General features: G+C 51.4%; 9 protein-coding genes across 9 annotated transcripts; 2 read left to right on the top strand and 7 right to left on the bottom strand.

Annotated features, from left to right (window-relative positions):
• Positions 1-1,955: 1,955 nt before the first annotated feature.
• Positions 1,956-3,446, bottom strand: MYCFIDRAFT_52348 (uncharacterized protein). The gene is made up of 2 exons (XM_007924359.1): positions 2,174-3,446; positions 1,956-2,122 (listed from the first exon to the last, which is right to left on the bottom strand). The coding sequence occupies exons 1-2, from the start codon at positions 3,353-3,355 to the stop codon at positions 1,994-1,996; spliced, it is 1,311 nt and encodes a 436-aa protein (XP_007922550.1). The 5' UTR covers positions 3,356-3,446; the 3' UTR covers positions 1,956-1,993.
• Positions 3,447-3,964: 518 nt separating this feature from the next.
• MYCFIDRAFT_194086 (uncharacterized protein) lies at positions 3,965-4,915 on the bottom strand (the record flags this gene model as incomplete). The annotated part of the gene is made up of 1 exon (XM_007925162.1): positions 3,965-4,915. The coding sequence occupies one exon, from the start codon at positions 4,913-4,915 to the stop codon at positions 3,965-3,967; it is 951 nt and encodes a 316-aa protein (XP_007923353.1).
• A 377-nt stretch (positions 4,916-5,292) lies between these two features.
• On the bottom strand, positions 5,293-5,937 carry MYCFIDRAFT_194085 (uncharacterized protein; the record flags this gene model as incomplete). The annotated part of the gene is made up of 2 exons (XM_007925161.1): positions 5,293-5,834; positions 5,889-5,937. 2 exons carry the CDS (start codon positions 5,935-5,937, stop codon positions 5,293-5,295), a joined length of 591 nt encoding a protein of 196 aa, XP_007923352.1.
• A 1,161-nt stretch (positions 5,938-7,098) lies between these two features.
• MYCFIDRAFT_210349 (uncharacterized protein) lies at positions 7,099-8,079 on the bottom strand. Its single transcript, XM_007925160.1, has one exon. It carries the CDS (start codon positions 7,930-7,932, stop codon positions 7,351-7,353), a length of 582 nt encoding a protein of 193 aa, XP_007923351.1. The 5' UTR covers positions 7,933-8,079; the 3' UTR covers positions 7,099-7,350.
• Positions 8,080-8,450: 371 nt separating this feature from the next.
• MYCFIDRAFT_210348 (uncharacterized protein) lies at positions 8,451-9,345 on the bottom strand. The gene has a single exon (XM_007925159.1). The coding sequence runs from the start codon at positions 9,077-9,079 to the stop codon at positions 8,570-8,572; it is 510 nt and encodes a 169-aa protein (XP_007923350.1). The 5' UTR covers positions 9,080-9,345; the 3' UTR covers positions 8,451-8,569.
• A 185-nt stretch (positions 9,346-9,530) lies between these two features.
• Positions 9,531-13,135, top strand: MYCFIDRAFT_206647 (uncharacterized protein; the record flags this gene model as incomplete). Its single annotated transcript, XM_007925158.1, has 7 exons — positions 9,531-9,555; positions 9,587-9,659; positions 9,686-9,745; positions 9,808-9,967; positions 9,994-10,005; positions 10,035-10,778; positions 10,802-13,135. 7 exons carry the CDS (start codon positions 9,531-9,533, stop codon positions 12,800-12,802), a joined length of 3,075 nt encoding a protein of 1,024 aa, XP_007923349.1. The 3' UTR covers positions 12,803-13,135.
• Positions 13,136-14,036: 901 nt separating this feature from the next.
• On the bottom strand, positions 14,037-14,605 carry MYCFIDRAFT_194082 (uncharacterized protein; the record flags this gene model as incomplete). Its single annotated transcript, XM_007925157.1, has 3 exons — positions 14,037-14,139; positions 14,283-14,366; positions 14,433-14,605. 3 exons carry the CDS (start codon positions 14,603-14,605, stop codon positions 14,037-14,039), a joined length of 360 nt encoding a protein of 119 aa, XP_007923348.1.
• Positions 14,606-14,922: 317 nt separating this feature from the next.
• On the bottom strand, positions 14,923-18,340 carry MYCFIDRAFT_88201 (uncharacterized protein; the record flags this gene model as incomplete). Its single annotated transcript, XM_007925156.1, has 4 exons — positions 14,923-17,040; positions 17,092-17,290; positions 17,491-17,735; positions 18,226-18,340. 4 exons carry the CDS (start codon positions 18,338-18,340, stop codon positions 15,311-15,313), a joined length of 2,289 nt encoding a protein of 762 aa, XP_007923347.1. The 3' UTR covers positions 14,923-15,310.
• A 237-nt stretch (positions 18,341-18,577) lies between these two features.
• MYCFIDRAFT_171731 (uncharacterized protein) lies at positions 18,578-20,225 on the top strand (the record flags this gene model as incomplete). The annotated part of the gene is made up of 10 exons (XM_007925155.1): positions 18,578-18,765; positions 18,800-18,805; positions 18,851-19,128; positions 19,162-19,421; positions 19,461-19,577; positions 19,604-19,849; positions 19,880-20,022; positions 20,058-20,081; positions 20,113-20,155; positions 20,193-20,225. The coding sequence occupies 10 exons, from the start codon at positions 18,578-18,580 to the stop codon at positions 20,223-20,225; spliced, it is 1,338 nt and encodes a 445-aa protein (XP_007923346.1).
• Between the last annotated feature and the right edge of the window lie 2,007 nt (positions 20,226-22,232).

The following is a 22,232-nucleotide window of genomic DNA, read 5'->3' as shown; positions in this document are numbered from 1 at the left end:
CTGATGGGACGAGAGTCATTCTGGTATGAAAGATCATCCATTGGGTATGGCGCATAGCCGTAGTATTCTGGCTGACGATCGTACTCATAGCCTCTCTGTTGTGGCGAGCTGTGCCAAGTATGTGGTGCTGCTTGATATCGAGCTGTGCATCTTAGTCAGTTTTGTCAGCATCAATGTAGATACGCTACTCACGATAGTAGTTGTTGGTGCTGTAGAAGTGATCCTGCTGTGTCATTGGATCGGGAGGTGCCCTCATCGCTGCAGCTTCGTAGCCGTAAGCTTGCGAATATCCTCCATGGCATGCTGGATCGGCTGGGATTTGGACAGCGCCAGATCTGAACGACGTGGACTGCTGGAGGATGCGATCAATGTGCATTTGGGCTAGGTCAATACGCTCGTCGTGGCGAAGGTAGCCGTCGCTATGCTTCTGATCCGCGATAGAATCGATTTGCTTCTGAACCAGGCGTTCATTCTCTTCCTTGAGCTTGTTGATCTGACTCTTGAGATTTATGTTCTCTTGCTGAGACTGTTGATACTTCCGCTCGATCTTGGTGTGGAACTCCTCGAGCTGACCCGTGATCCAGTCTTCAGATCGGCCAGCGGCTTGCTTGGCTAGCGTTCTGAGTTCGCCGTTGAGGGAGCGCAGCTTTTGTTGCTGATTGTCCATGATATGCGACTGCACCTGCTCGTGCGAGGAGCTCTGCAGAGTCAAGAGATGTTGAAAAGCAGCGGGAATAAAGTGAAGCTTCGGCCTTGTGTAACAACGGTGGTACAGCGGAGGTCTTTCCAGACGTTTGAAAGCTTTCAAGCCAAGCGTCATCCAAAAATTGATTGCTATCAATACACGCGACCTTTGATTCCTTAGAAACTCCTTCAACACCGGCTCGGCCACCATTTGAAAGGTGATCTTGCTTCGTGGCCAACTTCCAGCACAATCCGCTTGAAAAGAGGATTCTCGATCATGGCGTCCTCGACTCCAATGGTCCTCGCGGCACCATCACTTTCCATACCTGAAAATCCACCATGCCCAGCAGCAGTCCATCTACGCATCCAACGCAGTCGTCATAGTTTGCTGATGGAAACAAAGCATCCACCTGCCACTCTCCATCCTCCACACACTAGAACACAGCGCATCGAATCCAACATCCTGATCGTCTCTAGAATCCGAAGGCTTTCTGTTCGCAATAGCTTGATAGCTGATCACCGCCCCATCCTGACCAACTGGAGTGACATCGACTTTCCGCAAATTGAATGTCTTCCAAGGTACAAATGCAGGCGAATGTAGTATGTCTTGTACCGAAGGCTCTGTCTTTGGTGTGACTTTTAGACCCATGGGAAATTGCATTATGCAGTCTTTTGAGAGATATGGCACAAGGTCTGCTCCGGAGCGTTGAAGTGCTCGCCATGTGCTTTCTTCGAGGTCGAGAATTGTGTCGTGTAGGGATTCAGATGCCATTTCTGCGATATGTTGGAGTGTTTTTCTGATTTTGTTGCGGTCTTAAGAAGAAGACAAGATGGCAATAGTGATGTGAAAGAAGAAGTTGGAACAAGGCAGCCAAGCAGCGTGAGGTGGGATGCATTTCTGGCAGGGAACCCACGAAAGGCAGGTGGAGCCGGAGCTATGTATGGCTGTTGGGCAGCAATATATCAATATCTTCAAACACAACAACTTGTCAACAAGATAGGAGAAAGCGTATGATGTCGCTCGATCCGAGTTATCAGATGATAATCAGACACATGACCGAGCAGCTGAAGAGGACATTACATTAAGAAGAATTACGATGACGATACATCGACCACCGCAAACAATTCTGGACAAGGCCAAGCAACATCCACTAAGCCTAGGAGACTTGCAACGAGTTGCTCTTCTGACAAGGCTTCCCAGCCCATAGGCGCTAGCGATACTCGCGTCACACTTCGCGGTGAAAGCCTCACATACGTGAAGAGACCTCAGTAGTCGTGAGTTCAGATCAATTTTTGACGTCAAATTCCACTATAACTTCGCTGCGGCCAATTCCATCTCAGCTTTTTTGGGACCAGTGAAGCCAAAGAGATATCCAGCTACTTTTCGCATCTGAATCTCCTCACTGCCTTCAGTGATCCTGTATCGACGATGATGTCTCTGTACTGATGTTAGTCTGGGTCGATCTCGCATTTCTTAAGCACAACTTACCCAAATGTGCTCGAATGGGTAGTGCCGACTGTAGCCCCATCCACCAAAGACTTGGATCGCCCGGTCTGCTGCTTGCGTACACAATCTATTCGCCCAATAGTTGCACATGCTGACCTTGTCGCTGACCTTCTGCTCTACTTCTCTATGTGGCATCGTGTCCATGTCGACAGCAGTCTTTCGAATGAGTAGCCGCAGCATTTCACACTGTGTTGCCAGCTCTACAAGCGGAAATTGAATAGCCTGATTCGAAGCCAGAGGTTTACCAAATGGTCGACGCTTGCGGGCATATTCCACACATTGATTGACGCAATATACTGCAGCGCCTAGCGAAGAGGCAGCTTGCCTGATCCTATTCTCGTGCACAAATGCCTGAGCGATGGCCAGACCACCCTCTGGAGGTCCAATGATTGCTTCAGCCGGGACACGAACATTCGTCAAAGAGATCGTCGCGTGATCAGTGGGCATGTTCAGCGTCCATTCGTACGATTCTACCTTCAAACCAGGCGTGTTCCTCGGTACATTGAAGCAGGTGATACCCTTGGCGTCGCCGTCTTTGCCACTCGTGCGAGCGAAGATGAAGCAATTGGTAGCCACGTGCATACCAGTCTGCCACATCTTACCTCCATTGATTATGTAGCTGCCATCGGCTTGCTTCTCCGCTTTAGTCGCCATAAAAGTGGCATCGCTGCCGTGATGTGGTTCTGTCAAGCCAAAAGTGATCCGAACTTTACCAGCAAGTCTGCCACCGATGAGCTCCTTCTTTTGCTGTTCATTGCCAAAGTGTTGGACCATGATCACGTCCGGGAAATTTCCAACGACGGAGTGTTCATTCTGCAGGTCATTGAATAGACCGAGGCCTTTGCTGGCAAGATGTTCCCTTATGACAGCCATCCAGAGGTTTGATCCTCGTCCTGATGCCGTGTTCTGTCCTCCATACTCTTTTGGCAAACTGAATCTGTAGAAACCAGCCTTGTCTGCTCTTCTCCTTGCCTCGACAAGTAATGCTTCCCAGTCTTTGCGAGGCAGGCCACCTTTGTCCCAGTCTGTTCTGGAGTGTTCTCTACGATGATCGAAGAAGCGTTCGTTGTCGTTCTCGGCCTGCAGAGGCTTGATCTCGCGTTCGATGAATTCGTCAATACGCGCAATGTACTCTTGCAGATCCTTGGGCACTTCGAAATTCATTTTGATCTAAAGTGAAGCACACGTAAAAGTAGATCAGTATATTGCTTCGCATACCACAGACTCTAAGTTCATTTTATCTTCATTAATCTCCATGATGATAGACCCGAGGTTTAGTTGATGAGCATCGGTTGCACTTGCGGGGAATGGTTGGAAACGCAGGTTGGGCCGTGCGCAAACTGTATCGACTCGAACCTTGAGAGTCAAATGAACTTCACCTCATCCGATCACACGGTGCATATCCTGACATTCTCTCCGGCTATCGAGCTTGACACTACCACAGCGAACACAATCGCGTCCCGAGTGCTATGGTCATCTCTTCAACCGAGCCTATGGATATGGAAAATTCGCACCTCGCATTGTCTACTGATTCTCGCCGATGCTTGAGAGCCTTGAGCTACATGTTACAATGCTGCTGGAAGTCAAAGCTCATCATCTGGAATATTGGGCCGGCTGCTCTCAATGAGGTCGAGACATGCACACCCTTGGAGCACTGTCCACATCTCGGTGACCCCGATGCCTGTGCCTCAAAATTATCGCTCGCCTGCAAATGCTGCTGATGCCGAGCGCCGATGTTCTGGTCCATGACCACTTCCCATGAGCCTTGAAATGCTAGTCCTCTGCGAGCCTGACCGGCTGATGATCCTGCTCGACTGTCTTCGCCTTCCTCAGTCCTAGTTCCTGCTCTCTTTGCACCTCTCTCGCATATGGGTTCCATCCGCCATGGCCACACACAATACGTCGACCCCCAATCTCGTACCGCGTGGCATACCATTGCTGTAGAGCAGTGAAGATTCTTTCCTCCTCATCGCTGCCCTGTAGGCCGAAGAGATCATAGATGTTGATAAAGAGTACCGGACTATAGTCTGGCCATGTACCAACTGGCGCGCGATAACTAGCTGTGATGGTGTAGTTCTGGCAGAATTGAAGCCATTTGATGAGGTTTACACGCCTTGTCTCGTAAAGGGATGTGAAGACGAAGGATATTCGAAGTTTCTTGGGGCAAGAGAAGGCCTTGCGTGTCTCTTCCGGTAAGCTTAGGATGTATGCCATAAGCTTTTCGAATCTGACGTTGTATATAATGGCGGTAACAGCATTGATTGGCTCTCGAAAGCTCTGGAACTCAAATACCACTGGAAGTGCTGCAGAATTGTCCAGAAGGTCGCGATACTCGAAGTAAAGTTGGCGACAGACCAGCGCGCATCCGGACTTGAAGACGATAAAATGATCTGGAGGACCATTACTCCCGTTATTGAGCAAGTAAGGTTTTGATTCATCTTCGACGACATAACCGAGAATGATATCGCGTAGCTCCCTTGGTAGTCGCAGCAAGGCCGAGATCTGCTGTACCGATTTCGATGTGTCGCTAACGCCCTCGCTCTGTACAGGCTCTACCGGAGTTGCGGTATTTGAGGCTTGACTTCGGTTAATGCTTTGCGTCTTGGCTTTTGCTCTGATGATCACAGTAGGTGTGATCTCGCGATAGCTGCTCTCAGTTTGCGGCGGCGGGTCGAGGCATGACCACTGGCGAAGAATGCGGAGCTTTTCAGTAAGGCGCAGCATGTTCGATATGCAGAAAGCCCAACTTCACGACAGATGCATGTCTTGTTGAGGTAGAGGCCTCAGATCATGCTAGCGAGTTTGTTTATAGGTCATGCGAGGCCGGCGATGTCGAAGTGACGAGAGCAAACCTCACATGTGGCACTTGTATTGGTTTTTAAATCGAGGGCCAACCCTGATTTGCCGCCTACTGAAGCCGCTGAGTACCACAGCAACCACGCACATCCCCTTTGAAGTGAGAGGCTCTCTGTGGTGACCAGGACGCCGGGTCCATGCGTGGTGACACAGAAGCAATCTAATGACTTCAAGATCGTCAAGGGTCCTGCACTAAATAAAATCTGTGAATGCAATGACAGAATCTGTGATAAAGCGGTGTGTACCTAGCAGCTTCTGTTCTTCAGACTCCACTGATAGCTTTCCCAACTCCAAGCCCCAACACTTCCAGCCCCGAGAGCTTTCATGATTTTTCGACCCTCTCGTGTCTGTCCTACCACAGCTTCCATAGATTTCAAGCTTTTCATATCGAAGCTCGTCCACCGCACAACGTATTGAAGCTCGATACCAAAAGTCTCTGCCACTTTCAACCATTCCATGAGTCTCTGGGCTTCAACCGTAGTAATGGTGGAGATGAAGAGATTGACAGCGAGATTCTTGTTACAATTTGCGGACTGAATTTCGTGCTTCTTCAGAGTCCTGACAAAAGCAATCATCTCGGTGAAGTCAAAGTTGTAGATTGGTGCCACGGTCCTGCTTCCGGGAGTAAAAGCGGCTTTTCGGAGCAAGTGGCTGTACTCGGCGTTCATTTGCTTGCAAGTTGATGCTAGACCATTGTTTGATTTGGACACAATACCCGTCCTGCTCCGTGGCTTGACGCGGAAGGGTTGATCATTGACAATGACGATTTCGGAGATTACTGCAGGTACTGAGGCGTCAGTTAGATGTGGCATGATCGACGAGATATCTATGTGGGTCTTACTGTCACGGATCTCTCGAGGTAGGCTGAGAAGTGGTGACTCCATGGCCATAGAGGTGGTCGTGAGGAATGTCTGGTCCGAGGTGTGGGTAACTTTGGGTGTGATGATCGCAAGAGGCTTAACGTGTGCGTTGTCGATATGTCGGTAGTAGCTTTACCGAAGTGTTGATTGTTAGGTACTTCGTGATCTCTCTTCGATCTCGACAGACTCCTCTTGCTTTATACCTTGCACTCTCGATCGAGGCACAGGGTCGTCAAGACGATCAAAAAGCTGCGATGTTACAGCTTCTTTGAAGCTCGTAACTAGCCTGCTACCACAAGATACCCTGTGGCTTTTGGGCATTGCGAGGCGTAACAAGCTGCAGCCAAAGGCTCTCTTTGTCCTCCACATTTTCTGCATTGCACCAGCTCGAAACTGAGCCAACCCACGCTCGAGACAGTCCTCCTTGAACGACAATCGCTGTTGTCAGTCAGACGACAGATCAGTAGCACTTGCCTCCGTCTCTGCTCTGTGATCCGAGCCTATGGAGATGTCGAGAACTCGCATATTCCACAAGCCTTCTAGAAGCCACCTTAAGGCAAGCCTCAGTCTATGCGTGACTTCCTGTTTTGGACTCTGAAGCGAAGAGGCGCACATCTTGCAATGCCTTGCTCAAGGCTCGCACGTGGGCCAGAATGCACAATGTTTGACGCCTTTGCTTTGGTGCTCTGCTCCGAAAAGCGTAACTCCATCGTGGGATTGCACGGAGGCGCTCCGCGAGAAGTGCTATTGGGACGAGCATGACAGTACCTCGTTGCTCGCGTGGTCGCCATCTCGTGGCAGCCAGACGCTCATGTCTCAGAGACACGCGAGCCATGCAATGTGTATCCGAGACCAACAACTTTCCCTGCTTGGGCCTGCCTGGAATGGCCCTAAAATTTCCCACCAGGATCTCCCACGTGGCCGCCAATGGCAGCCTTTGTCGTATTCTCAGGACACTGTATGCCATCGAGATCGAGAGGTCTTTGTGCTCGCGTGGAGTTCGGCGTTGACCGAAGGATACCTTGGGCTCTGAGCAAACTCCATGCACCTGTCCGGCAACGAGACGCTGCACTGGACTCCTGCCCGAAATCATTCGTGGTACACTCTGCTTCACGAAGACGGCTAGTATCACAGTATGTATGCATCGGTGCCAATCGGCGAACATTGCAGATAGGAAAGAAGCCGAGGTCTGGTAAGAAGTCTCGCTCTTACAGAGCGTTAGTCTCTCATTGAGCCTATGTGCAGTCCATCTGTCTCTCGTGGTACTTGCTCCCGAGTTGCTCACTCACATGTATGCTTTTCGTGTGCGAAGACCAAACCAGGTCTTGCTCTAACAGTCCTTGTCGCCGCAAGGCAATCCGATGCGATGCTCTAGTGAATTCGCGTCCATGGTCCCATAAAGGACCTGTTCGTAACGCCTTGCCAAATGATTCAATCGTCAATTCATAAGCTCATCTGGTCGGTCGATATCCGATCTGAGCTCTTGTCTCGCTTCACCATACTGAGCTTGTAGTACCTCTCCTCGCCAGTCGCTGTCAGGCCACCGATGAACCACTTTTCGCCCCCTGTCCTCACTTCTCTGTAGCCCTCAGCACTGCTATCACTGCCTCTACGCGAGCGCCGCACGTCTTGCACTGTAGGATAGCTCGGTGGCTTGTTCTGCGGTCCATGCACGGGCATTCCTGGCGAGGTCGGTGACCTCGGAAGGTGCGTGAGCGGACTCACGTTGTGCTCCAGCGGCGTATAGGAAGACACAAGCTGCCTTTCAGGCTGTGCTGTCGTGGACTGTGCGCCGTACGGACTTGTCTTTGCTGGGTATATTGCTTTGGGACTTGACATGTTACTCTCGGGTGCAGGCGATGCCGACTTGGCTGTCCCTGTCCCTTGCGGCGCTGCAGTCCATATTGAAGCAGAAGCAGCCACCGCAGCCGAGGATGATAGTGAGGTAGAGGGTTTCGGGAGCGGTTGCGAGTGTGCACGGAAAGCAGCGAGGAAGTTCCCTAGGAAAGGCCGTTGCGTCGGCATGGCTGGGCCGACAGCAAGTGGTGTTGTAAGAGTACAGTAGACTACGCAGTCCTGCTGAGTGTGTTATGGCGGCGCGGACCGGCGAGGGTCATTCACGAAAGAGGAGATTATGACTGTCCAGCAGCCTTCGTCAAGTGTGTGGTGGTCAGTGTATTCTTGCAGGCCGTGCAGAATCTTCGCTGCCCTGGTCCAGAGTGTCACCACGGCTCGGGCTTGCTGACCTTGCTCGAATAATGAGCTCCGGAGTGATCGCGGCCTGTGTGAGCCATTATTCTTCCTGCCGCCATCCTACCGACCATCGACCATCGACCATCGACCCCGCTTACCCAGTGGCCACCCTCCATCTGCTCTCTACTCGCCGTAGCTGGGACTGGTGCCGAGCGCGAACGATTGCAGTGATGACGGGCTTGCGGTGCTGCAGCGATCAAGATGCGTCACCTGCATGAAGCTGACGGCCTGCTTACGTCTGTGCTGCATGCATTTATTATGATACTCACGTCTCTCACAGCACATTGGAACACATTGGGTATCGCACGCCGCTCGCTTTCAATTTGATGCTATATCTCATGCTACAACACCACCGCCGCCGACCAGAATTCCTCCACGATCCAAAGACCAACCACCTTCGCCGCCATTTCTAGGGTCGATACGTTGAGCGTGTGGGTGCAGGCTCAAACCCGTCAGATCCTCGCGACTGGTGCCCAGTGGTAAGCTGGCCACTGTAAGTAGACCACCCACTCGAAGATCGATTTTCTGGAGTAGCTCGGAACGTGGACTGGTATTCGCTGTAACCGGCCCGACTCCATACTCTCGCATGCGTAGGAGCGGGAGCGTCTGGATAGCCAATCTCGATCTGGTCATTCCCATCATGATGAGTGTGGGCTTGGGCCTTCGTCTTGCGCTTCTTCTGCCTCAAGCTCCCGCTTTGCAGATGTTGCAACTGACCGCGGAACTTGCGCTTGCGAGAGATTCGCGACTTTACAAAGCCAACGACAAGACATACTAGAAGCATGATCGAGACGACGATCGCTACAGGAGCAACAACAACCTGCCAGAGGTTGTCGCCGCCGCTAGAGTCTCGACGAGCCAGCGTCGACTGTGCCGGAGCTGAGTAATAATTGCTACGGTGGACCGTGCGGAGATGCATGTCTGTTAGCGGTATGGTTTGCTCGGGACCTTCTCGATTGCTCTGTTCTTCTTGAAATTTCGAATCGTTGACTACGCCCTGCGCTGTCAAAGCTATGTTGGAGCAGATATTGATGCGACACGACTTCTCGAAAACAGTGGTTGGACCGCCGTCTACTAATATTCACAAACCCATTGTCTCAGGCAGTCTTTGACAGCGCCAGCCAGTGAATGGAACAAGGCCGGCTGTGAATAGATAGATCAAAGAACATTTGTTTCAGGAGGCACAGCAACAACGAAGGCTTTCAGTGGCATTGTGATCTTGCCTGCTTCACTCGGCCTTGGACAGGGCACCCGATGTGATTCCATAGTCTCGTGCCAAGGGATTTGTCTCTGTCGACATATCGTAAACTCATTCATTCGTCGATCGTATTATTATTGCTTCCTTCATGTGATAAGATCCTATCGTGTGAATGTACGCGCTCCGCTGCATCTCACGTGCTAGCGAGAGTTGCAGCAGGGGTTAAAGGTAGCTTTCTCATTAGTGCGGGGCGGCGAATGGCCAACATTCGCGTGTCACTAAATCTCGTCTGCATTGACTTGTTTTCTGCCACACGACAACATCCAGGATCTGGGCGCCACGAGTGCATCTTGTGTTTTTCTTATTGTTTTTGGTTGATTGGCGATTGTACATATACCACATACCCGCACATATCGACTCTTGCACGACCTCGACACGCACGGCACGAGCTGCAGGAACTGCCGCGACGGAGGGCTTAATGCAGGGCCGTTAACGCCAGGTCCTCTAATAATCTGGTCCACCGTGTGCTCTCTGGTTGGGTATCACCGCGCACTCAGAACCGCCGGGCCCGGTAGCACACGCTCGGACGCCATACGATCCGCAGACAAGGTGAGACAGTGAGACAGTAGCCAAAGCACGTGTGGCGCGTGGTTCGCACAATTCCAAACCGCGACAGAAGTCAGATCAAACTCTCTGCTCTCTGCCGGGGCGACGACGAGGAGGAGGAGACATGAGTAGCTGCGCTTGTGCTGGCGCTGGTAGTACAAAGCGTCGGCAACAGGATGTGCTGACCGCTCTGCAGAACCATCGCCCTTCGCATCTGTTTACACTGATGGAAGAGTCTCCAGCCCCACCGGTTCCTCCCAAGGACCCTGAGTACCAGTACCAGAACCAGAACCACTTCAGCAGCAGTATGGATATCGATCGTCCGCCGACCGCCCGCTCTTCTGCTCCTGCAAGCGGCTCGAAGAGGAAGCGAGAGTCGCACCATAGCAGCGCCCGACTCGACGTGACCGACGCTGACGACGAGGGTCACACTCCATCCAAACGTTCTCGCTCCAATGTTCGTAGCGATGGCGACTATGACCCATCAGACGAGACTCCTGCACAGCAGCGCAACCTTCGTAGAAAGAATGGTATCCGCAACCTGTCGAACCTCAATCTTCGCCATGCCGCCTCCACTCAGACACCGCCCCGTCCGCAATCTTCGCCTCTTCGCGAATCCAAGTTTCAAGAAGGCAGTCTCAATGACAAGCCGTCCGAGAAGCCACCTTCTGTGTTCACGCGTCTTCCAACAACCGATAGCGGCAACTTGGAATATGTCGAGGAGCTGATGGCAGACTACCACGATGGTCTTCCAACACCCAGTGGCTCGGTGGAGCGTGTCCTTGAGCACGAGAAAGCTACCATGCCTCAGCGTGTGGCAGAGATCATGCCCATAAGGATAAGGAGAATCGGAATCTTGGGATGTTCCGCTTCGGCAAGTCATGGGCATCTAGCTTCCGCCCAGTTGCGCTGTGGAACAGGTTGTGGAATGACACGAAGGATGAACTTACGCGCCAGAACATGCTGGACGCCGAGAAGAAGGCGCGAATGAAGGCCGAAGCTGAAGCTAGATATGCACAATTGAAGAACGCGGGACAGCTTGGTTTACAGCCAGTCTCGGCTGCTGCAAGTCGTGATTTGCTCGCAACACCTTATGATTCGGCAGTTGCGCTCGACAATGGCACTGGAGAACATCGTCGGAACTTTCCAGCTGGCGCTCAGCTTCGACCTTCCAACGAGACCAGCCGTGATGGCAGCGAGGCGCCTGAGCCACCCAAGACGATTCGAGGTCGTCTGTCCCGTCTTCATCTTAGGAAGCCTTCGATGTCATCTCTGACAGGCACTGTTAAGCGCACGAAATCCGACCTCAATCTTGGAGGTGCCGCAGATCGCGAGTCTTCGTCCTCGGTCTCGCCCACCAAAGCCACTTTTGATGAAGGAGGCTCATTGCTAAGGAGATCTCACTCGAAGTATGACATGAAGAAGCAGAATCGCTTGTCAAAGCGCGTTAGCGATCTCGAGACGAAGCTAAACAAAGCTCGAGCTGAGCTTGATACAGCACTCGCAGAGGCCTCGCCGATGCCAAAGTTGGGAAACAAGTATGAGCGGTTCACACCGGTCGGCACGATTAAGAGATCGAAATTCGTTCCTGGTATGCTACCAACATTGCCTAGTGAGCGGCTGCTATTCCAGGATATGAAGTCGGAAGCGATCGGCCCCACGAATGCCAGTGAAGCAGCAAACGATCGACGACCTCGCAACGCAATTGATCTGGAGACAGCATTTGATGACATTGATGATGATGAGACTGTGAAGCGGCCTCGAAGCAAGACTTATCCCGCACTTGCGGAGAAGATCTTCCAAGAAAACAGTTCACAGGCAATCGAGAGCGAGCAGCACTCAGGCGAGCAGACCAATGTGGAAGAGGGAGAGGACGTCAGCGACGAATTTGCGCCAAACGTGACGGACGACATTCAGGACAATGACGGTCCTGAGCCAACCAACAAATCTACAAATGACGCCCTTGATGCCAAGCTCAAGGCTTTGGATGCATCAGTGAAGGCGAGCAAGAGGTCAGCCAGACTTAAGAAGCGGCCCTATCTCATCAAGGACGATAGCGGTACTTTCAGGCCTGGACGAAACGACGAGGCCGATGACGATGCAGAATGGGAGGAGGCCGAGAAGGCCGAGAAGAACACAAAGAAGAAGCGAAAGTCCACAGGCGAGGCGAAGAACAGCCCCCAAACCAAGCGAGCCAGCGCTTCTGGAAAGCAGAAATCACCACAGACCAAGCTCGTCAAGAAAGCAACTGCTACTACAGTGAAGAGCACGAAGAAAGCGACTGGAGGCAAAGCCAAAGAGAAAGCTTCCGCTTCCCAGATTATCGAAGATGTTGAGATGGACGACACGTTGCAGAGTGAGGATGAGCTGGCAAATACCAACGCTCGTAACAGCATTGATGCAGAGACCCAGTCACTGGACCCACTCTACGAAGAAGAGGAAGAGTTTACTACTCAGCAGCTCAAGGACGAGCCTTCAGAGCCGACGGCGACCGCTACGCCCGCTAAGTACGAGCGAAATGCTGTTCGCTCTCGCCCACGCAGTCCTCTCAAACGCGCCGAACGTGGAGCAGAAGAGAAGATGATGGTCCTTGCTGCAAAGGCCGTGGTGCAGTCGCGACCAAGTCGATCGGCGAGTCCGCCGCCCACAGCACATAGCAAGAAAGCGGAGGTCATTGAGGAGACAATTAGCATCATACCTGGTCAAGATGGCGTGCCCAATCTGCCAAAAGGTGTCAATAGCAGCCTCGAACAGGAGGTAGATGCCGTGGTCAAGAAGGGCGGGAAGAGAAAGAACGTGAGCCAGGAGAAGTTTGAGTGGCCCGACGATGTGTTCTAAACTCTAACATTCACATCGTCGGCTACCTTACTCTAGGCTCCCGGTACATATGAGTACAGCGTGTGGCACATGCATAGCCACTGAATTATGATGAAATGATGGATACGTTCATGATGTGGATGATGGGACACGAACGGTTTCAATGGTTTATTTGAGTTTATGGCATTGAATGGATGCATTTGGACTTCTCTATTGGCATGCTACAAGCGGCATCACGCGATGGAGTTCTTTTCGCATGGGCGTTGATTGTCTTGGCGAAGCATGGTCTCTTTTCTGCTCGGCAGCGAAGACGCAGGGACTCCGGTACTCTCTCAATGCAAAGTGTATTCGGACATGCTTCTCCCTTTCCAATGTCTGACTCGAACAGCCATGCCGGTCGTCCGTGCTTTGGAGTCACACGATTAATGAGAAAGCTGCCATTGACCAGCCTTTCCACAGCCTTGCAAAAGCATGATTCAGAAGAAATGAACTCCCCATTGCCGGACCTCGTCTGCCGGTGCACGGGAAGAAAAAGGAGGAGGAGGAGGAGCAGGAAAAGTACCTCCTCATCAAAGCAAGCTCGGTGATGATGAAGACATTTCACGCCATCCCATGCCTCGCAGGCTCGCACTACTTACTCGCAAAAGACAGTGACAAGACCAGGGCAAGAAAGATAAAGAACGATGCAAAATGATCGACGCCAGCCCCAAACCGGTCATTGTCGACCAGCATATTGACAAATTCTGTCCCCCATGATCCCAATCCCAATCCCCAGGGTGGGTGGGTCCAGGGTATTTTCCGTTTTTCCTTGGAATTTGACTTTTCTTTTTTGTTTTTGACATGGGCTGCGGCATGGCATGGCCCCATGTACGTATGTATCGTTCACCCTTAACTGTAAAAAAAATTTCCGGGTCCCGGAAACCTGGGTACTCAATCATCATCATCATCATCGTCAGATGAATTGATTCGTGTGATGATGAGATGAGATCGGAAGTTTGGGGGAGGGGAGGGGAGGGGAGGGGGGGATTGAATTTTGCGAAAGTCCGGACCGGGGCACGGGTGACGGGTAACGAGTCAAGACAAGAACTATTGTATGTGATACTGACTTTCAACGTACTGGAATGGAACTGCCGATGAATGAACGAATGAATGAATGAATGCTGCTGTGTGATTATTTCGCCTCTTGCCGATGCAACACTACATAGTTACTCTGGACCGGAAGGTTTTTTTTTTGAAGTTTCCTTCATCATCATCATCAAGGCTTGAAATCTTCATCTTCTTCCGGGGCATCGGGACCTCCGTCCGCGACTGTGTCTGATGAGATGAGACGAGACGTCAGCGAACCTTCCATGCGAACACTGGAACATTGCTTCTTATTATTATTACTCACCTGCTGTACTAAGGCCGCCATCTTCAGCAGTCCTAATAATCGAGAGGATGTATGAGCAAACGATCGACTCTCACATAACCTTTTACTTCTTCTTCCATCGATCAAACTCACCCTCCAACCCCATAATTCTCATTCCCAACATGTGCTTCACCCCCCGTCTTCTCCTGCTTCGAATCATCTGCTACATTTTGCGCACTAAAAAGTTGTAAAATTAGCATTGATTGCATTGTCGAGCGATGTGAGAACAACGAACGAACATACGTTTTGCTCCTGGTCTCCTTGGGAGCCGCTCTGTCTTCAACATCAGGCTGATATGCACCATCACTTGGTCGGTTTCCGCCATCGATATCTCCATCGGCAACAGTGTCAGCGGTAGACAAGCCACCATCTTTGGCTGTGCCGCCAACGTTGTAATTTGGGTTCTCAGTGGACATAATGATGATAATGGTAATTCCACTTCAAGGGTTGTTTTCAGTACAGGTACTGCAACAGACACGTGTGGCTCCCTTTTATTTATAAGTTATACATGCCAGCCTTGAGGGAGTAGCCACATGGCAGATGGGATCCTGCTGTGACGTAAATGGTTCAAGTGCTTGTAGGCACAAAACCGGTTCTTCTTCTAAAGGCTATGACGCTTTTCCTCACTTCAGAATTATTAGCGTCCTTCTCTCACGCTAGCATCGCGAACCTGCTTGAAGCTTCAGTTCGCGACTCATTCAGAGCGGAACAGAACTGGTATAATCCGCTCGAACGTCATCTAAAAGGTATTTGATACTGGAAGTTCGTATCTTCTGTAAGTTGCGACAGGTATCGTAAAGGTCGTAGAGTATACCGAATCAAAGCGTAGTCGGACAAAAGAATACAACAAATGCAACACAAACTAGGCTTAGATCGTTCGAAGAAAGCCTGGCGTGGCCTCGCCATAACATGATTCCCAAATTCCCAACACAAGAGAGGTATCAATGCTCCTTCCTGATCGTTCCAGGTAAAATCCGCTTCACCATTCGCCGACAGCGCCATGCTCTCATATTTCGTCCCTTATAGGTCCTGTCACCGCCCGCAAATTTTCATGTGCTGCAAGAAACAAAGGTCCGGTGTGACCCTTCTTTACTGGTCTCATCACTCAAAAGCGTACACGATCATGCATTCCCCGGGAGAGCTCGCATAATCTGTCTCCCATCGGCTCTACGGTATGCCATGCTGAGAGCGGTCGGGTCAAGTTCTCCGCCAGCGTTCTCATCGTCTTCGCCAGCAGTTATTGAAGAGCCAGGTCCCATGTGGCCATAATCGTTGCTCAAGTTTGGTCGAGCGCCTTGCCGTAATGGCTGGCTTTGGTGCCGGTCGCTGAAGACGTTACCATAACTCCGCTTGTGGCTGTCCGGAATGGGGACTTGGCTTGGGAAGTACGAGCTCTGGGGGGTAGACGAGATGGGAGAAGCAGCTTCGAGCTTAGTGCTGGAAGTCATTGCTGCCTGTAACGGTGGCAATTCCATGGTGGGCTTTAAGTTGATCGGGGTGGTTGCACCAGCGCTGCGACTGCTCGGAAGCACAGGCTCAAGTGGAGCGGGCCGTGTTGGGTACATTTCTACTGATGAGGAATAGCCATGGCTTGGTTGCGTAGGCGGAGGTGGTGGGGGAGGGATTTGTTGACATGTCTGCTGGTTGGAGGCAGTTTGGGAAGGATATGCAGGTTGTTGTAGAGACTGCTGCGCGTATCCGTTTGGAGGTGTAGTTATGTTGTGTTGCATCGAGTTGCGACGAAAGTCGTGCTGTGGCTGAGGTGAGTATTCAATGCTTTGCCGGTGTTGCTGGTGCATGGAGTCATAACTTGGTGGCGGAGGGGGTGCATTGAAGTGCGGCTGCGGTTGCTGGACTTGAGATCCTGGCTGCGGCGGGTACTGATAATAGTTTTGTTGATGCATTGGCGACGGCGCTTGAGGAGGCGGCGGTGGGTACTGTTGTGCAAATTGAGGGGGCGGAGGCATGGCTGGAGCCTGCACGAAGGGAGCCGGCGCATAAGGCTGGGTAGGAGATGGACCATACTGCGAGGATGTAGACATTGCGCTCTGAGGAGTGTGCGGCGCAGAGCTGTAGTGAGGCTGCTGGTATGCTTGGTTCATATCCTGGAGCGATGTCCTACGTGATAATGAGCCGCCAAGGGACTGGTGACTGGCATTGCTTGATGATCGCGGGCGCGCAATAGGATCCATGAAGGCATAAGGAGTATGCATGGAGGTGTAGCAAGAAGATTCCGGGGTGGAAGACATCCTCGCGCGTGCGTTTGCCGTCTCATCCTCATAGTTATCCCACTCCTTGCCATTGGCCTTGGTGTCACGTCTGCGCATGCGTACATCGCGTCTGATGCGAACACGACAACCTTGCTCAGCAACGACACGGCTGAGGTTTGTGCTTTCGGTGAGGCCGGGGAACTTCTTTGCGCTGTAGACCTGGAATGGCTCCGACTTCACTTCCAAGCGGTTGCTTACGTGGGCATCTCCAGTGGCGTTTGGCTGGACCTCTCCAGTCATCTTGTCCTCGTCCTTTGGGTTTTTGAGCTCTTCGAACAAGCTGAAGCTCAATCGGTACTTGCCCTCGTGCCTGACCGAGAGATCGGGGAAGATGAAATAACCCGCGGGACTGGGCCGATCCAAGTAAACCATTCCGGCAACAGGCGTGCCCGTCAGTACCGGAGGAGTGTTTCGCTCTTGGGAGACGCGTCCATGTGCCATGGGGCGTGCATGCTCCAGACTGGCGAACAGGAAGTAGTTAGCGTGCATGGTAAAGGTAATGTCCTGTTCCTTGTTTTCGCCTTCGTAGATCTTCAGCTCAACAATGGGCGGTGGATCTACAGGGCGACGGTCGGCAGATGCTACCGCACCAGGTCAGTCATAGTAATTGTGGGATTGGCTCGGGTGCTTACATTTGGCACCTTGACTACAGGCTCGAGCGCGCACCGGCTGCTGCAGCACGGTCATGTTGTAAGTAATGGTGCGACCATCGATGGTGAGGCGCGAGGTAGAGCTCTCAGTCTCATTGTCGACGGGGATGACGACGGAACGATCCATCCTGTCTACAGTTTGAGGTGGCGACACCGTCCGGACGGCGATAAGGTATGCGGGCTGGCAGAGGTTAGCAATGCGTGCTGCCCGAGCGACGGACAGTGAGGTGAGGTGGCGATGGAGAGGAGTGGTTCGGAGTGGGTGCAGTGAAGATGGAAACGAAGCATTCGAGTCCGCTGTAGTGGTGATTGGGCAATGCGGGTTCCAAACAGTCGGCGCTGGATTGGGCTGCGGTAGCGCGAGTAAGCAAGGGGACTCACGAAGGGAGAGGCCTGCGCGCCAGCAGGAGATTGCCGTCGACGTCGGACGTCGAGCGCGGCAACAGCGAGCGGTCGCACCTGCTGCGTTGGAGCAGGAGCAGCAGCAGCAGCAGCAGGAGCAGTGGCAGGGCAGGGCAGGAGCGCTGGGCGGGCAGCGGGTGGTGGTAGGAGTGAGTCAAACGAGGTGCAGCCGACCAGATTTCCAGCGGTCCCGGCGAAGGTGAGGCGATGAAAGCGCGCGTTCGCTGTCCAGAGGAGAGTCAGGCGGTATCTGTATTGTCGGAACGTCGAGGGCGCGGGCGCGGGCGCGGGCGGGCGCAATTGACTCTGTGCTCCACGAGCTCACACGTCTGTCTCTCTGGCGCTGGCGCTCTCCGACACGCTGGCTGAAGCAGAGTGCACGGCGAAGAGAGAGAGGATGATCCTGAGAGGGCAAAAGAGTAGGCACGGCGGCAGGTCATAATTGGCTGCGACGTGCACGGCGCAAGGATCAGCCTAGTAGTGCATTTGGAGTTGGACCGCTTCAAGGTTGTCGATTGAGCTCGCTTAGCCTGGCCTTCTTCATCCCCACTTGGCACTTGCATTGTCTTGGCGCGATGAAAGTCGGCCAGGTAGCAAGCACGCACGACTGCATCGCGCGAAGCCTGAATCTGATGGCGAGGGCTGCATCCAGTCGCCGCCATCGCCGAACTCTGCGCGCGCGACGCCTGCGAACTCACTCCCACTGGTACGTACTGTCCTGGCGGCTGTGATCTCCGCCGCTAGAACTACCGCCACCGCAGCTCGCCAGCGCCAACGGCGTCGCACGGCACGGCACGGCACGCATCGTCGCGTCGCTCCAAAGCCACATGTTCGCACCAGAGCGACTGCACGGCTGAACGTGGACGGGCGCAGAGCAGCGCAGCGCCGACACGCCCAATTAATGGGCACAAACGGTGACGTCGAGCAGGCAAGGCAGCGTCTGCCCCGTCTGCCAGGCCAGGCCAGGCCCACTGCACGTCTGCAATTAGCTGGAAGCCCGCGATGAAACGACTCCTGCGCGCCGCCATGCATGACAGCCATCCCGTCTGCACATATTGCATGTTCCATGCCTGCTACATCCAAGACTCCAAGACGCGACTGGCGAGCCTGGAGAAGGCGCCGGGCAGCTGGGTCCAGGGACCACCCACCACACGCACACACACACACACACACACACACACACACACACACAGGACCCACACACACACACACACACACGCAGTCTCTCACTGCGGATGCTGATGCTTCTCGGAAGTGTACTGTAGAAGTGTACTGTAGATGCTAGCAGTGCTGCGTGGACGACTCGGAGGACTCGGCAGTAGTAGCAGTCCCGTAGTAGGCCAGCCTCTTCAACAATAATGAGCTTCGTCCATCCCGAACCACATTATGTGCATACAGTACAGTACGGCGCAAGGCACTCCCGGAACACCCACCCAGCTCAGAGGTCAGCGCGGCATTTACCCTTGGGTTTGGCTACAGCTCCGTTGCCCTCGGAGAATATTGACTTTCCACCCCCTGCTCCACTCTCCACTCTGGCCCGTGAAAGTCGTGGCTCTGTGCATCAGCTGCCAAGCAGCCAAGCAGTCTTAAGCGACCCATGCACCGAGTACTGTACACGTGCGAGTGATATCCTTCCTGTGATGAAAACAGTGGTCGCGGAACGCCTTGTGAGCCACAGTGCTCAACTGTCTCACGCACAGTCGGACTGTCAAAAAGCGAACCGTCCTCCGCTGTCCACACTGGACTGGTACCACGACACAACAAGCAGCAGCAGACAACCCGAACGCAGCTACCCTGCCACAACCCTTCTAGATACTCACACCCCTGCCTCTGCCTCTGCCTCTGCCTCTCCACCATCTCCTTCTCATCTCTCCAAGTCCAATCTATATATGTACAAAAGCTTGAGGCATGTCGTCCGAAAACGTCCATGCAGACGAGAGCTCATCTAGACAACGTGGTGTCTCCATCCGTGTGAATCCATGCTGTACCTCACAAACGCGTCCGCTGGCTTGACGCCTTCATTCACCCCCATCCATGCTTCAAAAGGAGCCTGTAGCAGTAGCCGCGTGCAACCACATTCAGCGGCAACAAGCCCGCCATCCACACTCCAGGCTCCACCCGTAGTAGCAGAGCATCCACTTGCCTTGGACTTGGACCTGTCAAAACACTCATCGTAACCATGCTGGGAACCGACGATCCACATGTACAAGCACGACCAGCAGCTCAGTTGCAACGCTGCCTTGTCCTCCACCACCATAACTGCACGACGACCAAGCAAAAACTTCACCTCCAACCACGCCATAAGCTCCAGTCCCTCTCACCTACCTTGCCACCACTCGTCATTCCTCGTTAGCCACAAGTTTCAAAGTACGTACGTAGCAGCACGCGTTCGACAGTGATCCGGAAACGGGACACACCTCCAAGTCTCCGTCTGGCTGGGTCACCCGAGTGCGGCTGCGCTAAAACGGCAGACGACGACATTCGTCAAGAAAGACAGAGAGCTGTGAGACTGTGAGATTGTGTGTGTGTGTGTGTGTGGCGGAAAGCGGGAAGAAAGTCCAGGCAGGGATGTGCCGGCTTGTTTTCTGCTGCCTGCTGCAGTAGTTGCAGTCGCACAGCAGCGATGGTTTGGGGTTGCGTTGTTGTTGCGTTGCGCCACCGGACAAGGATGGATTCCTTAGTTATTGCGCGCCTGGACTGGTAGACTGGACTAGGAAAGAAAAGAAAAGAAACCTTAAGAAAGAAAAAAAACTATATCCTCTGTTAAGAACCGAGTTGTAGCGCTGTACTAAGTTTAATTATATAGGGGTTATAACATAGTATCTAGGTCTATAATAAGGCATTTAGAGGCTCTTATCCGACTAGATAATAGCCTATTAGCCTCGCGCACAGTTACGTTATTTGCCTTCTATATCCGGCTTCCTATATCGGCTACGGCCCTATTTATATACCTATTAGGACTATATACACCTTATTTAGTCTATTATAAAAGTAGGGATATAAAATAAGATAGTAGAAGCGTAAATTTAGAGAAAAGGAGGCAAAGGATATATAAGCTAGTAAGAGAAGGCTATTTAGAAGGAAGGTGCAAGAAGGGTTATATTAGCAGGTAGATAGGATAGTAGTAGGTATAGGTAGTATTCGATAAGGAGCTAGGAGGAGAGGGAGGAAGGCGGGCAAGTTAGCCTATTACTAAGCGCTAAGCCCTGCCTAAGGCACTAAGACCCTAGCTTCACTCGGCCTAATTATATACCAATTACGTATAGCCTCTTTAGCCCTAATAGAAGGATACTATATATAATATATAGTAGTATAGCTATACTATATCGTAATTTAACTACTTCTATATACTAATAAAATACTTTCTCTACTTCGATAGTCTACTTACTAGTCTCCTATACTATAATATATATAGCTTCTATACGCCTTAATCTACTCCTTTTATAACTATAGGCTATAAAATAGCCTATAGTTAACTATAATAGTTACTAGCTAGAGTTAGTACTTCTTAGTAAGCTAACTACTTCTACTCGTCGACCTTATTAATCCTTAGGAATTAGAATATAACCGAAACCTTAATAGAGGGTATAATATAGAAGCGTTATTTTTAATTCTATAAGAAGGGTATATTAGTAGGTAGATAGGGTAGAGGTAGGTACGAGTAGTATTCGATAAGGATCTAGGAGGAGAGGGAGGAAGGTAGGAGAGTTAGCCTAACGCTAAGCGCTAAGCCCTACCTAAGGCATTAAGACCCTAGCTTCACTCGGCCTAGTTATATACTAATTACGTATAGCCTCTTTAGCCCTAATATACGCTTCCCTTCTAAAGGCCGCGCCCTCGTAGCCTACCTATATTCTAATCTCGACCTCTATTGCTACTAACTTAGCAAATCTAATAAGCTGCTTAGCCCGCGCTAAATTAAATACTTAACTACCTAATTATATAACTATATCAAACCTTACCTTCTAATATAATGTCTAATTCCGACTGCGCTATCCTTATATATAATAAACTATAGAGTAATATATATCTATAAGATTTAAGGGCCTTCGACTAATTATAATACGAGCGCGTCTTCCCTACTATAATAGGTAGACGTACGAGGTATTATAGCCCTACCTCCGCTCTAAGTAATATCGTTCCGAGTTCTTTACGTCTACTCTAAAAGACCTAGAAATGTCCGCTTCCGAGGGTTGTTCGTTCCGAGGGATTGTTCTTATTATTATAAGGACTATTATTTACTATCGTAGTTTTACTAGCCCTAATTAGTTAGGTTTAGTAGCCTTTAAGTATTAACTAATTATATCTTTTCAAAAAACTTAGTTCTTCTAGTTTCTATAGGTAAAGGCTATTATAAGTATAGTAGTAGAGGTTCGCCTCGCTTAAAGGGTCGGAAAGATCGAGAAGTAATCTATTATCCGCAAGATCGACCCCGGCTAATATAGGCGAGAGGTAGCAGATACGTAATTAGATTGTCGAACTGTCTATAAAGGAAGAAGGAAGCGTAAAAGCACGCCGACTAAGTACAAAGATAGATACCTAAGGCAACGATAGTAAGCCTATAATACATCCCCTCGTCTAAACTGTATCTTGCTCCTATAAGACCGTATACTAATGCCTATTATCTATACTAATGTTTATGCTAATATCTATTATCTATATCTATTATCTAGAGCGATTAGCAAGGTCGGTGTATGCGGCGATATTACTAGGGGCCGTAA

The sequence above is a fragment of the Pseudocercospora fijiensis genome (genome assembly GCF_000340215.1).
Source record: "Pseudocercospora fijiensis CIRAD86 unplaced genomic scaffold MYCFIscaffold_2, whole genome shotgun sequence".
NCBI lineage: Eukaryota > Fungi > Ascomycota > Dothideomycetes > Mycosphaerellales > Mycosphaerellaceae > Pseudocercospora > Pseudocercospora fijiensis.
This window is presented reverse-complemented; position numbering and strand designations above follow the sequence as displayed.

Bases quoted from the DNA above. Each gene is read 5' to 3' on its own strand.
- MYCFIDRAFT_210349 (XM_007925160.1), bottom strand. From the start codon at position 7,932: ATGCCGACGCAACGGCCTTTCCTAGGGAACTTCCTCGCTGCTTTCCGT.
- MYCFIDRAFT_52348 (XM_007924359.1), bottom strand. From the start codon at position 3,355: ATGAATTTCGAAGTGCCCAAGGATCTGCAAGAGTACATTGCGCGTATT. The intron at 2,123-2,173 runs GTAAGTTGTGCT...ACATCAGTACAG, and splicing joins ACCCATTCGAGCACATTTGG to AGACATCATCGTCGATACAG.
- MYCFIDRAFT_210348 (XM_007925159.1), bottom strand. From the start codon at position 9,079: ATGCATCTCCGCACGGTCCACCGTAGCAATTATTACTCAGCTCCGGCA.